Raw genomic sequence first — 14,501 nt, forward strand, 5'->3', positions numbered from 1 at the left:
ACTTCCTGTTTCAAGTTTGGTCGACAGCGTAAGAAAAATTCGTATATTTCTGAAGCCTATTTTTCCCCGAATAAAATTTAAAAGTTAGTTTTCACCCCGATTTTCGAAAATCGAGTTTTCATCAGATGTCGACGTTTTGCGATCCTAGGAAGTATTCTGACTATTTTCAGAGTGATGTCCGAGTGTTTGCACGTGTATGTGTGTGTAAACTCTTCGTAACTTTTAAACTAATGAACCGATTTGGATGGTTGAGGTGACAATCAAAAGAGCTTGTTGGCCATCAACTTCCCTGGAAATTTCAGATCATGTGATTAAGTAGACTTGAAAATATTGGCGATGACAATCGGTTAATTCGTTCGCGAGATATCGTGAGAAAAAAAATGCTAAAAAACGGTTTTTTCAAAAACATTGGCATACAAAAATATTTTCGAGCTCGAAAATTTATGCAATACAATGTTATCGAGCTGAAGGAGCTCGAAGACAGCGGGAAGTTTTGGGGCTGGCCCGCAGGCTCAACCGATAGACGGATTTTTTATTTATTTTCAAATTAACAGAAAAAATCCGACTATCTGTTTTTTTAATTAATTTTTGTATTGCTTCATATTACACTTCATTTACTAATTTTTCGTGATTAGATCGCAGTATCTTTAAGCCTCATTGAAAAAAAACCCCGAAGCATATTGGTTTCATAGTTACTTTACCACACCTGTTGGCATTTTTACATGACTCATTACAATGATCATAAACTTCAGTCTACTGTATTTTACACGAGGCTGAAGCGTTGAAAATGACCGATAATTTATATTATTTCAAAATAAAATTAACATCATACTTGAGGATTAGAGCAAATACTTCGTGGAAAAATATAATATTTCCTAATGATTAGTATCTATTACTCATTTTAAATTCATTGAGCGTGAGGTTGTATTTATAACCTTGTGCTTACAAACAAATAACTTCATTTCCTCGAATACTTTCTTCTTGTTCAGTTTTGTAAAATTGAAGTTTTCTTATATACATACTGAATCCAGAATGGCTCCACCAATAATTACCGTAAGTGTTATTCTTTATAAATTATTTACAATTTAGATTGTTGAATTGTCTTCATTTTAAAAAAGTAATTACTTAAAAATATAATGACAAAAAGATTGTATTTAGTTTTACACGAGCCCTAAGCTCTGGAATGAACGATAACGAATTTATTTTGAAAAAAGAAATTTACGACGAGCTATTTAGGGAGTAAAGAAATTACCTATAGTAGAATATAATATACAACAATATAAATATGTAGACTCTGAGACTTTCCAATGATTGCTTGTCTCTGACTCCATTTTGAAACTTATTAAGAGAGGGGTTGAATTCGTAGCTTCCTATTTCTAGTCAAAAATTTTCATTTACAGTTGAAACTTCTTCCTGTTAACTTCGTAAAATTGAATTTTATATATTCCGGAATTTAGTTCGACGAACATGGCTCAATCATTAATTAACGTAAGTTTCATGATGAATAATTAATAATAATAATAATTTATTTAAATTTGAATAATTTGAATTTTGATCAAATCTTTTTTTTAAATTCATTTTAATGTCTGATAATTTATTACTCAGTAGTAAACTTAATTTTCATACAAATTCATTATATGACTTAAAATTTTTTTACTATTGAACTCATTAGTTATTTTTTTATATCAACAAAAATTTATTCATAGAATCAATTTGTGTGTATTAGACTTTGATTAGAATAATTTTATTGTTGAAAAAATATTGATCAATAGTTTATATCTATATCTAATAATATATGTAATCGATTAATATTTACAGGTTATCAAAATTTTCTTGCCAATAATAATCAGTGGCAATGTGCTCGTATCAGCTTGTTCTATTAAAGTTTCATCAGTAAGACATTCGTCATCGAATGTTCCGGTATTTAAACATCCGCATGGTTTCATTCGTTCTGCAGCCGACGTGGATCGTCTCCGCGATGCTATTATGATGGATGATCGAAGTGAAATAATCAATATTTTTATTATAAAAAACCTGAACAATCGACAATCTTTGCACGAAGAATATTTAAATAAGTATGGATCTGAATTGAGGAGTCTTTGCCAATCAAAATTATCCGGAGATTTTGGACACCTCATAACATCTTTGGCAACACCGCCCTTGTTTTTTCTTGCCAATGAACTTCATTATTTTTTACAATCATTTCGTCGCGATCACAGTACTCTTGAGGAAGTTTTTCGGTATCACGACGCCGATAAGATTAGAGAAGCTTACCAATCAGGTAAATGTTTTTTTTTATATCATTATCTAGCACTTATTCGATGTTGATGTAGGTGGGCTAGGACAATACAGTAATTTAAGGTAAAATGAGGCGGCATCTACTTAAAAAAAAAAAAATAGTTTATGGTGACCAGTGCATAATTATGGTGCGTTTTTATTGTACGGGAAATTAATCAGCCTAGAAGCGGCCAACCCTATCCAAAAATTCCCATAGAATCCACTTAACTGCGACAAAAACCGCATAGAATCCTACTGACCGGATTGGTTTCTATGCGGTTTTTCTCGCAGTTGAGTGGATTCTATGGGACTTTTTGGATAGGGAATTTAAAATTTTGTCACAAAAGTAAGAAGCCTCATTTTGTCCCACCTCTCTTGACATTAGATGTTTTGTGCTCTATTCTGATCATTTTTTTTTCTTTTTTTTATTATAGAGTATGGAGTTGAAGTGCAGGAACATTACAGAAAATTACCTTATTCTGTACGACAACGTCTTGAACGTCTTACACCCCTAATTGATAGGACTTATTATTCAGGCAGCAGTATGTACTTTAGCTATTTATTAAACGATTTTTATTTAGTATCACGATTGTTCAAAATATAAATGCGAACCAGGTGATCTCTTCACGGAAAAAAAGTGATCTCAATATTAAGTTACAATGACTATGTAGAAAGTAACCCGAAACCATTAATGAATCTGATAAATTTTACTTGTGGCATAAGGAGAAAATTACTATTCCATAAATAAAAGACACAACCGCTTAGTAATTTTTGATTTATGATAGCATTTTTTACTTATATGGAATAGTAATTTTTTACTTTTGTCAAAAGTCAAAGCTATCGGCTCCCATTGGTGGTTTCCGGATACTTTCCACATAGTAATTTTTGCTTACTTTTTTTTTCGTGTAGAAATGATAAGAAAATAGTTCAAAATATAGAACTTACTTTATTGACAAATATTAATTTATGTATACTGATAATATATTTTCTTTTTCATGGATTTATAGTTGAATTAGCCGATGACCAGGCTAATTACTATCGTATAAAGTTAGTAGAAGCTAAAAACAAATTAGATGCACGTCATTTTACCCGTTTAATTGTAATGATTTTGAACGATAGAATACTTGATAAAGTCAGAATGACTTATAGATATGTTTATGGTGAACCACTTGCGAGCATAACCGATGTAAGTTTTTTTATTTTTTATAATCACTACCAATTACTTTTCATCAACGATTAATCAATTACTTTAAAATTGTATAGAACTGGAGTATATGTAAATGAGTTTTAAATTATTTTTTACAGGAACTTCCCGAAGGAGATTACCTCGAAGCGATTTCAACAATTCTTAGTCCCCCTGGGTCTTACGGAGACGATGCGATACCCAACCCTGATTATTACAAAATCATAATACCAAGCTATTCATTCTGACGATAATTAATTGTCCAGAATTTAATTTTATATTTTAATGAATAATTATAAGACTTTTAATATAAATTGAACTTTCAATCGAACAAATCCACTGTAACTTTTTTAAATAAACAATGATTGGATAATAAATTTTTTTCTTTTATTTTTATTATGACAATTATTATAAAATTTATATTTAATATTAACTGACCTCATCATTATAGCCTATCTATATATATTTAGGAAAAGGGGGGCAAAAGGGGGTAGGGTAGGCAAAACGGGGTACCCCCAAAATTTGATAAAAAAAAATTTTTTATTTCAAATGGTTTTTAAACATTCCAAAATCACTTCTGTAAATATAATTAAGCGTTACTTTGAATATTTTTTGGTAAACTTTTTCAAAAATCAATTGTCAGTTGACAAATATTAATGACGTTTGTTTTATGATAAAAACTATTAAAAATTTTTTTTCTTCTTTTGTATTCAATAAACATGTAAAATATAATTTTTCTTCATGTAGATGACTTACAAAAAAATTCAACTAAATCAAATTCGTTTAAAATCCAGAAATTTTTTTTTTTACCTTTTCTAGGGGGTACTCCACTTTGCCCGCAGAAATGAAAGTTTTTTTCAACAATAAATGAATAGATAAAATCCTAGTATCTTTATTTTATTTTTCGTTTTTTTTTAATTTTTGGATTGCAGCATATTCTAATGAATTTACCAATTTTTTGTGATTAGATAGCAGTATCTTTAAGCCTTATTAAAGAAAATCCCCGAAGCATTTTGATGTCATAGTTACTTTACCACACCTGTTAGCATTTTTAGATGACTCATTACGATAATCATAAACTTCAGTCTACTGTATTTTACACGAGCCTGAAGTATTAAAAATGACCGATAATTTATATTATTTCAAAATAAAATTAACATCATACTTGAAGATTAGAATAAATGTCCCGTAGGAAAATATAAAATTTCCAAATGATTATTGTCTATGACTCATTTTAAAGTCATTAAGTGTGAGAGATATATAACCTTGTGCTTACAAACAAATAACTTCATTTCCTCGAATACTTTCTTCTTGTTCAGTTTTGTAAAATTGAAGTTTTCTTATATACATACTGAATCCAGAATGGCTCAATCAATAATTACCGTAAGTGTTATTCTTTATAAATTATTTACAATTGAAATTGTTGAATTGTCTTAATTTTGAAAAAGTAATTATTTAAAAATATAATGAAAAAAAGATTGTATTTAGTTTTACACGAGCCCTAAGCTCTGGAATGAACGATAACGAATTTATTTTAAAAAAAGAAATTTACGACGAGCTATTTAGGGAGTAGAGAAATTACCTATAGTAGAATATAATATACAACAATATAAATATGTAGACTCTGAGACTTTCCAATGATTGCTTGTCTCTGACTCCATTTTGAAACTTATTTAGAGAGGGGTTGAATTCGTAGTTTCCTATTTCTAGTCAAAAATTTTCATTCACGGTTGAAACTTCTTTCTGTTAACTTCGTAAAATTGAATTTTATATACTCCGGAATTTAGTTCAACGAACATGGCTCAATCATTAATTAACGTAAGTTTCATGATGAATAATTAATAATTTATTTAAATTTGAATAATTTGAATTTCGATTAAATCATTTTTTAAAATTCATTTTAATGTCTGAAAATTAATTACTCAGTAGTAAATTCAATTTTCATACAAATTCATTATATGACTTCAAATTTTTTTACGATCGAACTCATTAGTTTTTTTTTTTATATCAACAAAAATTTATTTATAGAATCAATTCTTGTGTATTAGACTTTGATGAGAACAATTTTATTGTTGAAAAAATATTTATCAATAATTCATATTTATATCCAATAATATGTGTAATTGATTACTTTTACAGGTTATCAAAATTTTCTTGCCAATAATAATCAGTGGCAATGTGCTCATATCAGCTTGTTCATCTGTTAGTATTTCATCAAGTCATACGTCATCTCATGGTCCGGTATATGAACATCCTCATGGTTCCGATCGTCCTGTACCCGACGTAGTTCGTCTTCACGATGCTATTATTAATAATGACAGAAGAGAAATCGTCGAAATTTTTATTATGAACAACCTGTACAGTCGACCATTTTTGCACGACGAACATGTAAAGATATATAAATCTGACTTGAAAGGTCTTTGCCGTGCAAAATTATCCGGCGACTTCGGACACCTCATAACATCTTTGGCAACACCACCCTGGACTTTTCTTGTCAGTGAACTTCATTATTTTTTTCAATCATTTCATGGCGATTACAGTACTCTTGAGGAAATTTTGGGGTATCACGGCATCGAGGGGATTAAAGAAGCTTATCAATCAGGTAAATATTTTTTTTTTATATCGCTATCTAGCACTAATTCAATGTTGATAAAGGTGGGCTAGAACAATACAGTAATTTAAGGTAAAATGAGGCGGCATCTATTTTACGGAAAGATACTTACCCCGGAACCGGCTAATTAAAAATTTTGTTACAAAAGTAAGACGCCTCATTTTGCCCCACCTTTCTTTTCATTAGATTTTTTGTGCTTTACTCTGATCATTTTTTTTTTTTTTTTTTTTCATTTTTTTATTATAGAGTATGGAGTTGAGGTGACGGAACATTTTAGAAAATTACCTTATTTTGTACAACGACGTTTTGCACACCAAATTGATGGGATTTATAATTCAGGCAGCAGTATGTACTTTAGCTATTTATTAAACGATTTTTAATTTGTATCACGATTGTTCAAAATATTAATGCGAACCAGGTGATCTCTTCACGGAAAAAAAAAGGATCTCAATATTAAGTTACAATTATCATGTAGAAAGTAACCCGAAACCATTAATGAATCTGATAAATTTTACTTGTGGCATAAGTCGAAAATTACTATTCCATAAATAAAAGACATAAACGCTTAGTAATTTTTAATTTATGATAGCATATTTTACTTATATGGAACAGTAATTTTTTACCTTTGTCAAAAGTAAAAGCTATCGGCTCCCATTGGTGGTTTCCAGATACTTTCGACATAGTAATTTTTGCTTACTTTTCTTTTCGTGTAGAAATGATAAGAAAATAGTTCTAAATATAGAACTTACTTTATTGACAAATAGTAATTTATGTGTACTGATAATATATATATTTTCTTTTTCATGGATTTATAGTTAAATTAGCTGATGACCAGGCTAATTACTATCGTATAAAGCTAGTAGAAGCTAAAAACAAATCAGATGCACGTCATTTTACCCGTTTAATTGTATTGATGTTGAACGATGAATTACTTGATAAAGTCAAAATATCTTATGAAAATGCTTATGGTAAACCTCTTGCGAGTATAATAAATGTAAGTTTCCTTATTGTTTTAAAATCACTCCCAATAACTGTTTATCAACTATTTATCAATTGCTTTTGAATTGTATATAAGTGAAGTATATTTGAATAACATTGTAATTATTTTTTACAGGAACTTCCCGAAGGAGATTACCGCGAAGCGATTTCAGCAATTCTTAGTCCTCCGGTGCCTTTCGGAAACGATGCGCTGCCCATCTTTGATCATTACAAAAAATAGTAACAAGCTATTCAATTTGACTATAATCAATAGTACAGAATTTAATTTTATAATTTAATGAATAATTATGAGACTTTTAATATAAATTAAACTTTCAATTGAACAAATCGACTGTAACTTTTTTAAATAAACAATGATTGGATAATTATTTTTTTTATTTTTGTTGGCACAACTATTGTGAAATTTTTATTTAATAATAACCGACCTCATCATTATATCCCATCTATATTTACTTATATACTCTGTTGTTTTTATTTTCTTCCTAAGTTAGGTACCCAGAAGTGTCTTCGAGAAAATTTTTAATTTCCAGTTTTGATAAGTTAGATACCACTAATTAGTCTCTAACTAATTTAGCGGTATCGTTAAAGGTTTTCTATATCGTACTGGCCTTTTAACGATATGACTCATTATAGTAATCATAAGCTTTAATTTATTGTAACTAGTTTTACCAGAGCCCGATGCTCCGACATGACCGATGACAAATTTATTTTGAATAAAGAAATTTACAACGAGCTATTTAGGGATTAGAGAAAATACCTGTAGTAGAATATAAAATAAAGTCATATGAATATTGAGCCCCTGATATTTTCCAATGATTGTCTCTGACTCCATTTTGGAACTTCCTAAGAGAGGGGTCGAATTCTTATCTTTCGATTTCTAGTCAAAAATATTCATTCACGGTTAAAACTTCTTCTTGTTCAGTTTTGTAAAACTGCAGTTTATACATACCGGAATTTAATCTCAGGAACATGGCTCGATTAATTCCAGAAAATTTAACTGGCGATAATTCTTTTTTTTTTTTCTACAATACCGAGTGCTGGGTATATATTTTCAATGGGATTTCTCTGGGATTTTCAGAGAATTTAACTGGCGATAATTCATTTTTTCAACTCCCTGCTAAGAAAATTGTAAATTTTCAAAAATTCGGGAAGTTTTGCTTTCACCCCGATTTTCGAAAATCGAGTTTTCATCAGATGTCGACGTTTTGAGGTCCTAGAAAGCTATTCTGACTATTTTCGGAATGATGTCTGAGTGTATGTATATGTGCGTGCGTGTGTGTTATCATGCAATAAAGCTTTAACTAAAAAATTTGAGTTTTAGCAATTAACTTGATAGTTAGAATAACTTATTAATATTAACTATGAATCAACACTTACGCTTGAAACAATTTTTTAGTTACTTGAACTAACGAAAAAGTTGCTGTAATTACTTAAAATTTATTTAATTTTAACTACATTTCAGTAGTTGCGATAAAAAATTTAAATCACTATTAAATTTTAGTAGTACCAATAAATTTCATTATGTTTCATCAGTTAATAAATAGTTAATATTACTATCAAAAATAGTATTAGGAATTAATTTTAAATAGTTGAAGCTTTTTAATCGACACGACTATCGACTTTTCTCTGAGTGTATAAATATTTATGCGGGGTTTTATAAATAGTTGTAGAATTATTCTTACTATTTATGTATTTTTGTATCTAAGTTTTAATTTTTTATGTGACGACCGGATTGGGTGTTGTAAATTTAAGGATTAGGATAGGTAATGCCACAAACGTGCGTTTGGCATACTGTCGCCAGATGTTGGTCAGCAGTTCGTTGTAAAAGTAATTTTAAGGATAGAAAATGAAATTTGTCAAGAGTAAATGTTGCATGGGAATAGAAAATTGTAAGATGGTTGTGTGCGATTGCTTTGGGAATGGGATGACTGTAGTTGTGTAAAGAGTGAGTGTAAGTATGACGTAGCGGGGGTGTGAGGCCCAGGTAGAAACAAATGTACTTAAGAGTAAGTGTCGAAAAGGACAGTTCAAGAGCAGCGTTGACGTAAGAAGGACTTTTGTCGAGGCGACGTTTAAATAAATACTTATAATTATCTTTGATCAGTGATTCCTTCAGTAAAGATATAAACAACATCTAATCTCCTTACCTAATATCCACACCATCATATACGATACTACATTTAGACCCCGATACTTTCCAATGATTGGTTGTCTCTGACTCCATTTTGAAACTTATTAAGAGAGGGGTTGAATCGTAGCTTCCGAATTCTAGTCAAAAATTTTCATTCACGGTTGACACTTCTCCCATTCAAGTTTTGTAAAATTGAATTTTATATATTCCGGAATTTAGTTCAACGCACATGGCTCAATCATTAATTAACGTAAGTTTTATTAAGAATAAAATTTTCGTTGTAAGTTTTAAGTGTCAATAATTAATAATAATTTATTTGAAGTCGAGCAATTTGAGTTTTGATTAAACTGTTTTTTTCTGTATGTCGATGTCTGAAAATTAATCACTTAATAGTAAATTCAATTTTGACAATAATTTATAATGTGATTTGAATATTTTTTAATGTCAAACTTATTAATTTTTTTATGAAATTAAGACAAAAATTTATTTTCAGGACCAAATCTTGTGTTTTAGAGTTTGATTAGAACAATTTTATCGTTAAAAAAATATTTACCAATAGTTTATATTTATGTCCAATTATATATATAATCAATCAATGTTTACAGGTTATCAAAATTTACTTGCCAATAATAATCAGTGGCAATGTGCTCATATCAGCTTGTTCGTCTAAGAGTGTTTCAAATCCTCCGCCAGCTCGTATACATCTTATTGATCCCGATCATCCTGTATCCGACGTAATTCGTCTTCACAATGCTATTACCGATAATGATAGAAGTGAAATAGTCGATCTTTTTATTAATAAACACCTGGGCAATCGAAAACGTTTGCTGAAAGACTATTTAAATGCATATGCAATTAACTTGACGGATCATTGCCGATCAAAGTTATCCGGAGATTTTGGATATCTCATAGAATCTTTGGCAAAACCACCGCAACTATTTATTGTCAATGAACTTTATGACGTTTTTTTTGATTTATTAGGTCGCCATTATAATACTCTTGTCGAAATTTTCGGGTATCATGACCTTGAGAGTATTAAAAGAGCTTACCGATTAAGTGAGTATTTTTATTTTTTCTTATCGCTATCTAACATCAATTCAATGTTGGGGAATGTGGGCTAGACAGTAGGGCAAAATGGTTATTGTTACAAAAATGCATAATTATGGTGACGTTTCTTTTACGGGAAGTTAACCAGCCCAGAACCAGCCGATTTTAAATTTTTTTCACAAAAGTAAGATACCTCATTTTGCCCCACCTTCCTCTACATTTGTTTTTTTTTTGTGTTTTATTCTACTAATTTTTTTTTCTTTGTTTCACTATATAGCCTATGGAGTTGAGATGATAGAACATTTTAAAAATTTACCTTTTTTTATACGAGAACGTTTTGAAGACATAATTGACGAAACTAGCTATGGGACTCATCATACAATCGATGGTATATAATTTATCTATCTATCAGTCGATTTTTATTTAGCATCGCGATTTTTAATACAAAATATAAATCCGAACCAGGCTGTCTCTAGAAATGATAAGAAAAAAATTCAAAATATTGACAGAATTTTTAGAAAATGAATTTCACGAGAGCGCCTCTATATTGAACTTCGTTGAGAAATAGTGATTTGTATATACTGATAATATTTTTTTTTCACGGATTTATAGGCGAATTAAGGGCTAGCCAGCCTGAATATTTTAGTGACATGTTGGTAGAATCGGCGAGAGAACCGAATATACGTCGTTTTACCCGCATAATTGTATTGAGTTTGAACGATGACATACTTGATGAACTCAAAACGTCTTATAGGGTTATTTATAAAGAGCCCCTTGAGAATTTAGTAGAAGTAAGTTTCATTATTTTTTATAATCACACCCAATAATTTTTTTCGATAATTCGTCATTCACTTTTGAATCATATGTAAGTGGAGTATATTTCTATAATTTTTATAATTAATTTTTACAGCAATGTCCCGACAAAGATTACAGCAAAGCAGTTTTGGCTATTCTTAAATTCCCTGGGGTTTACGGAAACAATATGCTGCGTTCAAATTAAAAAAATTTCAACAAATTAGTCAATTTAACGATAATTTACTGCGCAGAATTGAATTTTATATTTTAATTAATAATTATGAGACTTTTAGGATAAATTAAACTTTCAATTTAACAAATCGACTGTAACTTCTTTTGAATACTCTCTTATCATTAATTAGTGAAAATTTCATTAATTACGTTAGTGAAGCTATATTCACTTCATAATCAGTGGATTTAAATAACAAATTAGTGAATTCTCACTAATAAATTTAGTGATTTTCACTATTGAACTAGCGATATTTTCATGATTTCCAGAAGCTAAATTGTTATTCACTTCTTAATTTGTGAATTTCACAATTTCACTAGTAACTTTAACTAGCAAATAATTAAATATTTTACTAGATATAAATATAATTTATAATTATGGTGCTATTTTTTAAAATTTTAATAATAAACTTTGAAAATAAAAAAAATAGAAGTAGAGAACAATAATATATTTATATGAAGAGTACGTCAATCATAACATCACGGATTATTTCTTCATCAGTTATTGTTTGGTATCATAACGAATATTCTATTTACACTCACGCAATCACATGCGTAGGTCAGCGCAGTGGATAGCATCAAAGACTTTGAATCGGAAGGATGTAGGTTCGAGCCCAGCAGCCACCGGTATTTTTTCATCAATGAAAATCATGTTATACTTCCTCTAAGTAACGATTCTAATACATTGATCACATTTCGGATCTAATTGCAAGTGTTTTACATTTTTTTTTCGCAATATAATATTTTTTTTTCACCGATGAAATCAATGGATTCCCATATTCACTTTTCAATTTAGTGGATTCTCATATTCACTTATCAAATCAGTGAATTCTAATATTCACATATTCATTTAGTGAATAGTCACTAATTCTGCGTAGTACGATTGTCACATCGACAAAAAGTGAATATTCACTTAGAATTAGTGAAAAATCACTAATTCATGTTTAGAGAGTAAGCAATGATTGTATAATAAATTTTTTTTTCCATTTTTAATAGACCGATTATTGTAGAATTTTGATTTAATTAACCGACCTAATCATCATAGCCCATCTTTTGGTACTCCCTAAAAATTATAACTCAACATTAATTTTTTTTTATCAACAGAACGAAAATACGTATAAGTTTTCGCTACTATTCCACAAGTTTATATACTCCCGTCTTAGATAGCAATCCCGGGTACAAGTGCTTCTCCCTCGGTATGTTAATTAACAGTATAAGCTTCTGGGGTGCCAGTGAGCTCTTCCCCCTCCTTTTCTCCATAACTAATTAGCGAACTTGGTATTCAGACTATTTTCATCCTTTTGCTTGTTTTCTGCACCGAACCTTTTGTTAAGCTTCCGCCTAATTTCTAACCCTACCCTCCCTTCCTCATTATATTAAACACTCCCACTTGCATCCATTACAATACTTGCCCATTCTCATTAACAATTTTTTTTTTACCTTTCACGAACAAACCTCATCCCCTTGTATCCTTCCCCCTCTCCCTATTGTCTCCCGCCAATCTCACATACATTCCAAACTAATTAATATAATTTTTAAAAATTGATCCCTTCCCTTGCAGTAAGCCCACACCCACGTGACAACTTTTGCAAACAAACAAAAAAAAATTAAAGGCATCAATAAGTAAGAACAATAATATAAATACAATAGTATAAATAAAAGGGAGTGGTAGCAGAGCTAGTATAGATGCTCGAGGGTGAAATAACGACTTTTATTTAGTTATTTTCTTTCTCTTTATTCCTCTTATTATTACTACTACTGCCACTATTATTATTGTTATTATTATAACTATATCTATATTTACTTCTCTCTCATTCTCATTCAGTTTAAAATTAATTACTCCAATAAAAGTTAATCTTAACAGTTTGTAAAGCCACGAGGACGTCGATGGGGTGATTATTAAATAAAAATTATATTCAATAAAATTTTATCTTCTCTTTAATAATCGTATTTTATAATTCCTTTGTCTTTGTTTGTTATTTTATTATCTTTGTCTTTGTCTTAGTCTTTGTCTATGTCTATTATTAAATATAACCCAGAGTACTGTCATTGTCGTAGCCGTAGTTTAAGTCGTCGAGGATCGTCATCGTTATTGTAATAAAAGAGTTCGCCCACAACGGGAGTTACAGTGGAATAGCTAATGTAGAAGGGGTTGGTTGCTTTAAGGAAGTTGAGTTTGAGGAGATTTCTTATCTGATGAAAAGCGCGCTTTAAACTGAGCCGTAAATTTACAATTCAACCACTAGCGTACTCTCTTATTATTTTATTTTATTGGAAGACTTTAATTTACTGATTAATAGATTTATTTATTTTATTATTTATTTAATTATTGAGGTCTGCGGCTGAGTTGTGGGAACTCGAAAAGTTTTAACGCAAGGGAATGGTTTAAGATTTAAAATAAATCGATTGAGACGCCAGTGTGTGGGAGGAAGGGTACGACGACGTCGTTTGCGCGCGGGCGGGTTCATTAGAGGCTCTTAATTAACTTGCGGCGCGCACGCGACTTTACACAATAGAATATTCCCTGTGCAAGCTTACGGGCATTCAATTACACGTTAATAATATACGCTAGAATGTTACGTCGTTCTATAATACTGGGGCTGCTATGATTGTCACTATTCTGTGCCAGTGCCTTCGAGTGTATCTTTTATTAATATCTAGACTATATTATTATTATTATTTTTAGTATAATGATATTTTTGTTAATTAATAATTATAATTATCAAATAATAATAATAATTTGAAATTTTATTCTTTTGTTGTGACAGTAGATTATTGAGAAATTTTTTAAAATTTATTAAAGGCGGGAAAATTTTTTTTTCATAATTTGTGAAGAAAAAATTAATTTTTCAATAAGACCCGGTAATAGGAAAAAATTGATGAGAGGTAAAATGGGCCCACTACAAAAAATAAATTTTTTTATGATTCTGAAGTTAGCAGCCAATTAGAAATTTACGGTTTTTTTTTTAGCTTCAATTAAAAAAAAAACTAAAAATATGTACATGTAGGAAATTTTAAAAACTACAGGTGCAATTTTTACAAATATTTTTTTTAATAATTCATTGTTTAAAAAAGAATCAAAAAATTATTAGACGTCGGCTAACTTCAGCATGATATTTTTTTAACTTCAAGTCGTATATATTCATATTTTTAGTATAAGTAAATTTAATTGTAGATAAGAAATATTGAAAACAAAATGAATTGACAGATTAAATAAAATGCGTAACAAA

At 29.8% G+C, this 14,501-nt stretch overlaps 3 protein-coding genes across 4 annotated transcripts; all 3 read left to right on the forward strand.

Annotated features, from left to right (window-relative positions):
• The first annotated feature begins 996 nt into the window (after positions 1-996).
• On the forward strand, positions 997-3,831 carry LOC130673142 (annexin A13-like). The gene is made up of 6 exons (XM_057478073.1): positions 997-1,053; positions 1,401-1,488; positions 1,819-2,281; positions 2,712-2,819; positions 3,285-3,463; positions 3,583-3,831. The coding sequence occupies exons 2-6, from the start codon at positions 1,468-1,470 to the stop codon at positions 3,706-3,708; spliced, it is 897 nt and encodes a 298-aa protein (XP_057334056.1). The 5' UTR covers positions 997-1,053; positions 1,401-1,467; the 3' UTR covers positions 3,709-3,831.
• Positions 3,832-4,721: 890 nt separating this feature from the next.
• Positions 4,722-7,447, forward strand: LOC130673126 (uncharacterized). Of its 2 annotated transcripts, none has more exons than XM_057478060.1 (5): positions 4,722-4,843; positions 5,600-6,062; positions 6,318-6,416; positions 6,887-7,065; positions 7,186-7,447. In XM_057478060.1, the coding sequence occupies exons 1-5, from the start codon at positions 4,823-4,825 to the stop codon at positions 7,288-7,290; spliced, it is 867 nt and encodes a 288-aa protein (XP_057334043.1). In that variant the 5' UTR covers positions 4,722-4,822; the 3' UTR covers positions 7,291-7,447. The 2 variants fall into 2 exon arrangements, with proteins under 2 accessions (XP_057334043.1, XP_057334044.1); XM_057478061.1 differs by lacking the exon at positions 4,722-4,843 and adding an exon at positions 5,125-5,278 and having other exon boundaries at positions 7,186-7,446.
• Positions 7,448-9,206: 1,759 nt separating this feature from the next.
• Positions 9,207-12,205, forward strand: LOC130673015 (uncharacterized). The gene is made up of 5 exons (XM_057477861.1): positions 9,207-9,451; positions 9,807-10,257; positions 10,526-10,636; positions 10,861-11,039; positions 11,159-12,205. Exons 1-5 carry the CDS (start codon positions 9,431-9,433, stop codon positions 11,246-11,248), a joined length of 852 nt encoding a protein of 283 aa, XP_057333844.1. The 5' UTR covers positions 9,207-9,430; the 3' UTR covers positions 11,249-12,205.
• The last annotated feature ends 2,296 nt before the right edge of the window (positions 12,206-14,501 follow it).

Source organism: Microplitis mediator, chromosome 8, assembly GCF_029852145.1.
Source record: "Microplitis mediator isolate UGA2020A chromosome 8, iyMicMedi2.1, whole genome shotgun sequence".
NCBI classification, from domain to species: Eukaryota; Metazoa; Arthropoda; class Insecta; order Hymenoptera; family Braconidae; genus Microplitis; species Microplitis mediator.